General features: G+C 31.0%; 1 protein-coding gene across 6 annotated transcripts in view; it reads right to left on the bottom strand.

The window, feature by feature from the left end:
• Positions 1-1,378: 1,378 nt before the first annotated feature.
• The window catches only part of LOC108756400 (hexokinase type 2), a 17,929-nt gene continuing 9,189 nt past the window's right edge, over positions 1,379-10,118 (bottom strand). For 2 of the 6 annotated variants that reach the window (XM_018500167.1, XM_018500177.1), the window contains 6 exons: positions 5,651-5,813; positions 4,633-4,988; positions 4,304-4,403; positions 3,671-4,025; positions 3,134-3,404; positions 1,408-2,520 (listed from right to left, as the gene is read on the bottom strand). In XM_018500167.1, the coding sequence (XP_018355669.1) occupies positions 2,443-2,520; positions 3,134-3,404; positions 3,671-4,025; positions 4,304-4,403; positions 4,633-4,988; positions 5,651-5,813 (1,323 nt within the window). In that variant the 3' untranslated portion in view covers positions 1,408-2,442. Of the gene's footprint in view, positions 2,521-3,133; positions 3,405-3,670; positions 4,026-4,303; positions 4,404-4,632; positions 4,989-5,650; positions 5,814-9,224; positions 9,357-9,389; positions 9,678-10,118 lie in introns of those variants that run through there. The other 4 variants (XM_018500212.1, XM_018500193.1, XM_018500202.1 and 1 more) reach the window with 4 other exon arrangements.

The following is a 10,118-nucleotide window of genomic DNA, read 5'->3' as shown; positions in this document are numbered from 1 at the left end:
GTGAGAACAAACTATGAATATCATATTGATTCATGATATCTTAAAACTGTACTCAAGAGAGAGATGATCTTAAATATAAGAATCAACTATTAAATTAATTTTCGGCCTTATTGGTCAATTTCTTACAACTTAAGGCTTAGGTAATGGCTTATTGTAGAAAGCCAATATAAGGTATTTAAAAAACATAAAATGTATCTTTTAGGTAATTTAAACATTGCGTATTGTCTAGGATGATCCATCTTCTGAGAAAATATCTTTGCGTTTATGCAATTAATTTTTTCGAAACGTAACTTTGTATTTCACTGTTTTACGCAGTAATTAAATAGCAATGAAAAGAAATATCTCTTTATTTGCATGATTATTTATTCTCAACAGCAACGTGTACATAACAATATTAATAACATTCTACATGTAAAAAAAGTCATCGCTTGGGGAACGATGATGTATTTGCTCACTCACTCTCGCTATCACTCGCTTTTTCTCTCTCTTTCGCTTTTCCATAAATAATTTTCCAATGACGGCAGTAAAGAGAAATAGTTCTCTTAAAATATCGTTGTATACTCGTACACATATTTTACATTTTATTTCTTATCATTTTTCTTTTCAGAAAAGGAAAATATTTTTCAAATGTCCTCTCTAAAAACTTCTGTTCTATGTAATCTTACGAATAATGGAATAATCTTTGTACTTATAGTAGCACTACTTTTAAATCCATTAATTAATACAATTTTATCTTAATTAAAACCGAGGATATAAAATATTAAGCAAGAAAATTATTTGCACTTTAATTCGCATTACTTTATTTTTGTATCACTTTATTAACTGTTGATTTAATTATACTCCGGTATGAGTACTCACCGACTTAAGTGCTCGTAATCGTCGTAGCATAGCGACGGAAAAAAATTCGCGAAATTTGTAAGGAGAATTGTGTAATTTTTAGATTTCAAAATTCCGAAATGTACACGGTGTTGTCGAAAACAAGCGCACTAAAAAACCAACTAAACTTCGCGAGCCTTATCATTTATCTCATTAGGCCTTATCGCGATAATGATAAGGATATATACTCGATTAATAAAGCTGATAAAATTCCCCGAATGTTTTATCTTCCATGCAATCGTCAGAGATATCTAATAACTTAATAATATCATTATCAATATATACAAGGTAACTAAATAAAAGTTGCTAACATAAAATCGAATAAATTCAATTTTTGAAAATTTATTTTTAAAAAAATAAATTTTTTTAAAGATAATTCAGGATTAAGACTTCCCGATAGTAAGGTTTCCAATTCTATGTATCCGGCTAAACTTGAGAGAAGATAAAATCCCATTTAAATTTATTTAAAATTAATTGAAAATAATTATGTCGCGATTTAATTTTTTTTTTTTTCCTTATGAAATCCTTATGAAATATTTTTATCAAAAATTATTATCAACTACTAACCATAAAGGTAGCTCAAGATATATTTTCCTTAAGTAGCAATCATTTTTAAATTAATGGAAAATTTAAAACTTAAATAATATTCGATGATTTGGGGATGTAATAAAATGAAAGGATTAACTGAAATAGTACTTAAATATCGATGAAAAACTGTGTTTATTCTCGAATCAATCTTTGTTCTGACAATCGCTATGATCTATTTATCCTCGATTTAATTTGTTTACACTCATCAATATTTTTATTAACAATCAACAATTGACACGGCCACTTGGTATGTCTTCTTACCGGTTTACTATATCCGCGCGGCAATTTACTCATTTTATTCAAATATATTTAACTCTCTCTCGCTAATTTTTCCTCGCAGAATCGCGAGATTAACCATTTACGCTAACGAGTGGATATGCGAATCACGCTAAATAGCGATCGTCGTACTAGATCGCCGCAGGAAGGATGTTCTTAGTTTTCTGGCAAGAACATTAACTAAGTAGTCACCGTCTTCTAATCCGCTAATTGTAAGTTACTGTTTTTGTGCTCTATGTACAAGAAATATTTATCGCGCAATTTTTTTGAATTCCATTCATTTCTTTTAAACTGCACTCTCTTACATCGTTTTACAAATTTTCAAAACAAGGCAGGTAACACGCATGTTAGTGCATGTTATTTCAATATCTTTTTTTTTCTTTTATCAAAAACGAATTCGTAATCTAATTTTCGATATTTGATTACATCTTATATGGATCCTTTTTGCTAACTGACAATCTATCCAGGTTTCGAAGAAGCCTAAAGAATGATCTAAAACGGTTTTAAAAGAAGGAAGAAGACAGAGGGTGTAAAAAGTGCAGCTGAAACGAACAAAAGAAAAAAAGATTCCATATTTCTTTTCCATATTCGATCGCTTTCACTCGTTCACTCGTTCACTCTAGTCAGCTCTCTCATACCGTCGTTCGATTTTATATTACACGTAATTGAATTGCAGCTAACTCGCTACCGACTACCACGTCTTCACCGGCTCTGCGACGCCACTGCAGCGACTAGAGCAGCGCCGCGACCGCTACCGTCCTCCGAGAGCATCAAGTCAAACTGCAATAAAGAAATTAGTGAAAAAATCCGGGAATAAAAATTATTTTGTTCGTTATAATATAGCGTTGTTTCATATTCTCATCCAAAAGAATTTGTTTCTTTGAATAAACGTAATTTCCGTTCATTACATATTCTAGAGAGAGTAGTTTTTAAATAAAAATCTTCAGTTTCAATTTTACTTAATTTTTTACTTTGGAACAAATGCATTTTTGTAAGATTAAAAATATACTCGTAATAAAAATAATATAAGAACTAAGATTTAAATAATTTATAAAATTAATATAATACAAATTTTCACGTTTTTATATTGAGCAATTCTCACAACCATCTACAACGATAAGGGTACATGTGTTGAAATTTATATAATATATTATTATAATTTCTAGCTAAATCATGTTACATGTTTTGTTCAAGATTGTTATTTAAATGAGTAGTTGAGTTTTATATTGTGTCAAGGGGTTAACATTGAGAATGACCCAATTAGAAATCGAAATGTTTGTTACAATAAACTGTTTGTTTTTTAATAACTTAGCATTAAGACCTTGCTTAGTTCATAGCCCTATTTTTATTATACTCGTAATAGTTTCTTCATTTTCTATTCCATTATTCTTACCTTATAATTCTGAAGTTCGCTGATTTTCGCTGTCATGAGATCGTGGAAGTGTGGATGGAATCGGTATACCGATCCATCAACGCCCACTGTGACATTATTCTCCCCTATTTTGTTTAGCAATGCTGCTATTCCCGCGCTCACCAGATGCGCAGCTCTCCTCGATACCACCGAACACACATATCTCACATTTTCACAATCTTGATCACTCACATTCCGCATTCCTAGCTCGGCTAATACATCCCGGCAATTCGTATATCTACCTTTAGGATCGCTGAAACACGCAAATGTATTTTTAATTAACTCCTGGATTTTTCATAGCTTAATCCTTAATTAATCACATGAAACGAATAATTTTAGTCTATATTTTATAATTCTTAGTCGTCGATAAGTAATGCTTTCAATTAATTTTTCTAGATAAAGGAAAGATTAGAAAAGTCTCCATCACGTAATCCATCACGTAATCCAAAAATTAGCGCTTATAGTAAATCTGGAGAAATCTTTAATTATAATATGCAATTAATATCAATTGATACTTACTTTTCGATCTCGGAGACGTATTTCGTGAAAAATTTACCGCGTTTTCTGAGATCGTTGGGACATTTACCACCGAAGAGAAGGCCAGCGTTCACCAACTTCTCAAGGACCAGCCTTGCTAGTTCACCCATATACATGCCCGAGATCATTTTCTCAAACAGCTGCTTACTAGGATTGATAGAATTTTCATCTATGGCACGATCAAATTCGGTTATCACAAAATCTAGCACATCTTGTTCACCAAATGCGCCCCATTCTGTGTTTATGAGCATATCGGGCTTGGCTGAGCTATAGTTGCCTGGAATCGCACATTGTACGTTTTTTGTTTTTTCGACGTAGCAGGCATTGCTTCCAGTACCTATAATTGTAATACTTTACGTATTCAAATTTACAAAGACAAAATTTATATTTTATAATTTTATTTGAGAATAGTAATAAAATTTATAATATAGTTTGCTGAGAACTTAATTTTCTTCGACAATGTTATTTTTTTTATTACGTGGTTTAAAATTTAAGTTTGCAAATTTATTCCAGTTCAAATTTATTTATATAAATTAATTGATGTTTATACATTACAGTAATAATCTATCATACAAAATTCAATTTAGTTAAAAAAAATTAATGTTATGTACATACCGACGATTAAACCGATTCGACAGTTTCGATTTTTCCAAGCACATGACATTAAAGTACCGGTGGTGTCATTTAAGATCGCACATACGTCGATTTTAACGTCCTGTGGAAAATAATTATATTTATATCGATTTTTTAAAATTAAGCTTTTATAACATCTTTATAGAACATGAATATTAACTTTTAAACGTCTCATTATAATTAATAAAATAACAAAATAATAAAATAACGAATTAGGTTGAAAAATTTAATATATATCTTATTATACATTATATACGAGTACATATGTATCTGGATATAAAATATCTCGTTCATATGTAACTCGCACTTACTTTTCTTCTACTAATTGCGTCTTCGAGAAGGGCAACGACATCTTGACCGATTACGCCGCTACAATTGAAGCCCTTGGTCCACCTCACTAGGTGGCCTTCTGTCAATCCGTATTGGGTCAGGGGAAAACTGAAGGTGAAGCCTAATGGTAGTACCTCGTTCTGCAAGTTCAGGTCCTTTACGAATAACGCCAAACACTGAGCAATGTGATCGAACAGCTGAGTACCGGTTCCCAGCATTAAACTCTGGGGTATCGCATAGATCTTGCTTTTCATATCGAAATTTTGACGGTCCAATGTGATTAGCAATACTCTAAAATTCGTACCGCCCAGATCCAATGCCAGGAAGTTGCCCTTTTCTGTAAAAAAAAATTGGATTTAACTGCAATTTTCTTTCAAGATCTAAGCAATAAATGGAGCTTTTTTGTTTTTCCACGTTTCAATACATCTGAATGAATCTTAAATTAATTTTCTGTATGTAATTTTCTGAATTTAAGGATACAGAAACAATGCATAGTTTAATGACTTGTATCTTTCTATAATCTGTTTCTTTTTCTTTAGCATATAATTTCTCCAGGCTTATAAAAATATCCTAAAAATTTGCATAGATGTCAATAATCATAAACGAATCTTACTAAAATATAATTATATGCGTGCTTGATGAATTTTTACATTCGATTTTAATTTCAAGCTTTCGGACAGCACTTACTGCGTCTTAGAGGCCTGACTGTATCTATAGCGTTACAGTTAACATTGCGCAAGTTTTGTATATAGTAAAAAAAGCTGCGCAACAATACTTTAATTACAGTCATTAAGAATTACAGGCTAGGACTTCTAATCTTTTTATATATGGATTCCATATAAATATACGACTGTTGTAAAATATTTTAATATAATTGGTGTATACATTTGAATTATTTTAAATCCAATGAGGAATTAAGGACAAGACCAATCAGATTAAAGAATTTTACAATTGCGAAGCTGCTTTCTATACTGAACGCAGCTATGCTTTCTTATTTACCTGTGCCATTCGGCAAATCTTGCACGTAAGTGGTGAAGCATTTGACAACCGCATCGTCGTGAGTTTCTCTCGACAGACCCTTCTTGATTTCGTCGGTGAGCCTCTGCATGACCAGCCGAAGCTGGTCATCTGATAGGACGAGGTCCTTGCAGGCATCTCGTATCTACGGACAGAGAAACGAACGATGAGATTCGTTATCGATTCGCATGGTGTTATTGGGTGACCTTGAATCGTCCTTAGGTACCACGCACATCACGCAACATAACCGTCGAACACGGGTATTGCATAACGTTCTCGCTGTCACTGATGCGCATATAACATCAAGAGATTTCGAACGCGAGACGATCGATCCTTTCTCTATTGATTGCTGACCCCCGACGTCATACCCCGGCGAGAAATTCAACACGAACACTCACCCAAATTGTACTTCCTACATGAATTCTAAGCGAAATTTCAAGTCGAGTTTTCCTTATTTTTTATCATATACTTATTAAACTACGCATTAACTCTTTATAGGAAAAAAGATGATTCTTCAGTCCTTGAACAGAACAAATTTTCTATATATTTCTATACATTAAACCATTTTTGTCAGTAATATGATGTTTCTTTATAAGTCTACGATTTCTTGAAGATTTCAAATTTTAAATTTAAGTCTCTCTTCGAAGCGAAAGATAAAAAGAAAAAAAAAATAAAACTTGATCTTAAGTGGAAAATTTTAATATAACGCAGCTAACATGAACAGATTCTGCAAACACGAAAGCATATGCATTTAGGCATATGTCGTAAAGCAAACATTAAAAAATAGATAGAAAGATAAAAATAAAAGTAATGTTTACTCAGATTTAATAATATCAATTCAATTGTAATTCAGTATATTTAACAGTTAAAAAGAGAAAATATTTTTAATTAAATGGAAGCAGGATACTTGAAACGATATCATATTTCCCGCCAATTTGATACGTTCTTTCTCCCACCGAGAGCGTAATGAAACATCGATTTATGACGTCACTGACACACCCGCCCGCTGACCAATAGAATCCATCATGAATGAATAATAGTAAAATATACACGCAGCGTATGCAAAAGTACGTGAGTTAATGCACGTGACAGGACGTATTACAAATTTGGATACATAATTTTTTTATTCTTAGTTTATTTATAACGATATGTGATAAATTTCGAACAGAAATAAAATCTATAATTGCAAAACTTGAGTCCACCTACGTGCAAAATGTATAAATTGTTTGACAATTTGTAATAAACAGAATATAAATACGTATGAATATATATTTATAAATTTCATAATAATAAATAATATATAGATATATCTGTTACATATTTTATTAATTTATAAATATATATTTACATATATTTGTAAATTAACAAGAAAGTATATATTAGATATATGTATTATCTATTTATTATTATAAAATTTAATTATATAGCATAAAATTAAGTATAGTCGAAGATACATCTTAAAGGATAAAGTACATCGTATGTCTCAACGATATCCAACGGTAATGATATATGGCATCTGCGTTCAACGGTCAGAGATTTCTCTTGATAATACTTATTTATATTCTCATTTACATTTGTGGTCTCGTTTACGTAGTTAATTGCATGATTCAACTACTTTCAAAGCTGCTCGCAAAAAAACGAAGAAAACAAATGAACCGCGCTTTGTTGAAGTGCCTTGTGACTGCAAACTCGTCGGGCACTGTACTAATACACGCAGCTATACGTTAAACCCTTAACTGCATTCCATTTCTTATCTTCCTGCTTATCTAACCTGATTCTATCATCTACTTTCCACTTGATAATGTACGTATTATGTAATTAACTTATTAATTTATGTATTTATACCGCGTTGTGTGTTAATTAAATAAAAAAGCAAATGTCAGTTAATTTTTATTTTTAGCATCACCTTTCAAGCAAGTTATACACTATCTAGTTTAATTAGATCATTTGTCGGATAATTTATAGGTAATATCGAATTATTATCTTCATTCTTCCCATTAATAGAATTCTGTTTTTTTTTTACTGCGTTTTTATTACAATAGCAACACACTAAATTCTGTCGATTTCCTTTATTATTCGCAAACGTTAACAGTATAAGATTCAAAACGATTCTCAGCAAATATGATTAAATGATTCCGTTATTATACTGTTGACATCGTCATTGTTGACATTTACTTAGGAGAAATGTGCGTTTCTTATGCGAGATCAATTCTATCACACAGCATCCTTTCGCGCATATGTGATTATAATTGTCATTTGATAAACTTTTCTTGAAACTTTTATTATTTCTTATATTTATTTTTCTTTTTTTTTACAATTTTTACAATTATTTCTGCTTTTGGAAAAAATTATGAAATATAATAAAATGATTGCGTTACAATATTTCTAGAAAAGAAATGGAAAATTCTCAAGTTATATTCTTCTAACATTGCGGAGCTCACTTGATGTTACTCAACTTTTAATTGCCTCAATTAAGTTTTATTCTTGGTTTTATTTCTCTAGTTATTTATGATGAAATATTTGTTTGTTTGACTTTTTCCAAAATATAAGAAAGAGTTTAATTCTAAGAAGCCTTTATCAAATTTTTCTATAAAATTTTTCAACGATAAAATTATAAAATTGTTATCATCGATTATCGTTCGATCTCTCATTATTTGAATTTTTTATAACTTTTTTTTTTAGAATTCGTACTCTATCAAATTTTTTTCTCTGTATTACATTTTTTTTTATTTTTAATCCAATATTTAATTTAATTTTTTAATCTATTTGCTTATCTTGTTTATATTAATATCGTTTGTAACACTTTATAAACCATGCAATTAAAATTAAAACAAAAAAAAATCGATTTATTAATCATATAGATATTTCTTTTATCCTGTTTCCATACATTTTCGACCGGTGACTTTAAATATTCATTTCTACTTAATATTCAAATACTTCTAATAATTTTATGCATTTTATTATTACTTTTAATTACAATTTCTTTGACGTAAAAACGAGAATTATTTTATTATTAATCCATCACTATATTTCAAATTTTAAACATTTTTTCCTTTAAGATTTTTTAATTTTTTACATCCTATTATTCAGGTCCAGTGACCCATTCCTCTAATCTATCTTTTGAGCTCTTGCCTCTTATACTTTTGATAATAATTAAAAAATTATATAGTCTTTAAATAATCATGAACCTTTTCCTCTTTTTCTCTCTTTTCGCCATCTTTTAATGTTCTCTCCGACCTTGCTTTCTAACCTTGGCTCCAATTTTACAGTCAATCTTTCATGCAAGCTTGTTTTCTATACCCCTGATCTTCTCAATATATTCCAAATGCAGGCAACTCGAAGAACTACATGATAGAGAATTTTAAACTAGTCTGATTTAAATGTTATAGAAATTATAGGAAATATTAAATAAATACCGAGCTTTATCGAGCTTTCCTCAAACGTCTTCTAGTCCAAGTGTACATGATGTCACACAAACAGACATACACAGAGACACGGATACACATTTTGCCCTTTAAGCTTCTTCTAATCATTCACTATTCGACCACTCGCTCACCTCCTGCTTGATCAAGTCACTGCATAACGTGGACGTCTTCATGGCCCTCCCAACCTCACACTCGGTAGTGGAGCCCTCGAGCAGCTTCGTGGTTGCTGATATGAACGACCAACGATAGGAGAAAAAACGTAAATCGAACGCACGTCGATCTTTTTTCTTCTATCTATGTTCAACCTCGTCGATGTCAGCTTAGAGACTAGCTTAGCTCGACTAGGAAGCGGAGTTTTTAATTCCTGATAAATATATGAATTACGAGCTGTCTCTATGAACTTTGTATCGCGACTGGCTAGAATGACGGCGCCTGTTCGTCCGTTCCCCACAAGAGCGATTCTGATAGAGGGAATGGATCTTGTGTCCATAGTGGGGCGAAAGGAGGCCATGGAGGAGGCAATGGTATCAGTGATGACTCGTTTTCTCATTTCTCCCTGCGATTTTACTAACTAATTATTGCAAAGGATCTTTTTTTTTTCTACGAAGAAATTTGACGGAATTTTATTTTATTTTATTGGGTCATTAAGTGTAAAAAAATTGAATTTTAAAAGATCCAATTTTATCTAGTATCCTATAAGAGAGTACATAGGTAAAATTCTTGATTTTTATCTTCTGATTTTTATTCTTTTGTTATATAATATAATATTATTTCGATTTCTTATCTTCAGATGTTATTTCATTTTATTTTTATTCACATTACTTTTAAATATTTTATGATGTACGCAGTATGTACAAGTACTGTAAACATGAATAACAGTGTAAACAATACGATTAATGAGGTAACCAAGTTAAACAATCACACGTGCTTAAAGATCCATTCGTTGATTACCATCGAAATTTTTTGTGTATACATTTTTTTGAAATTATAGTTTTATTGCAAAAGAAAGCTGTTTATACATATTA

This window comes from Trachymyrmex septentrionalis, unplaced genomic scaffold, assembly GCF_001594115.1.
Source record: "Trachymyrmex septentrionalis isolate Tsep2-gDNA-1 unplaced genomic scaffold, Tsep1.0 scaffold101, whole genome shotgun sequence".
Classification (NCBI taxonomy): Eukaryota; Metazoa; Arthropoda; class Insecta; order Hymenoptera; family Formicidae; genus Trachymyrmex; species Trachymyrmex septentrionalis.
Note: the sequence above shows the minus strand (reverse complement) of the source record. Positions and strands in the feature narration are given on the sequence as shown.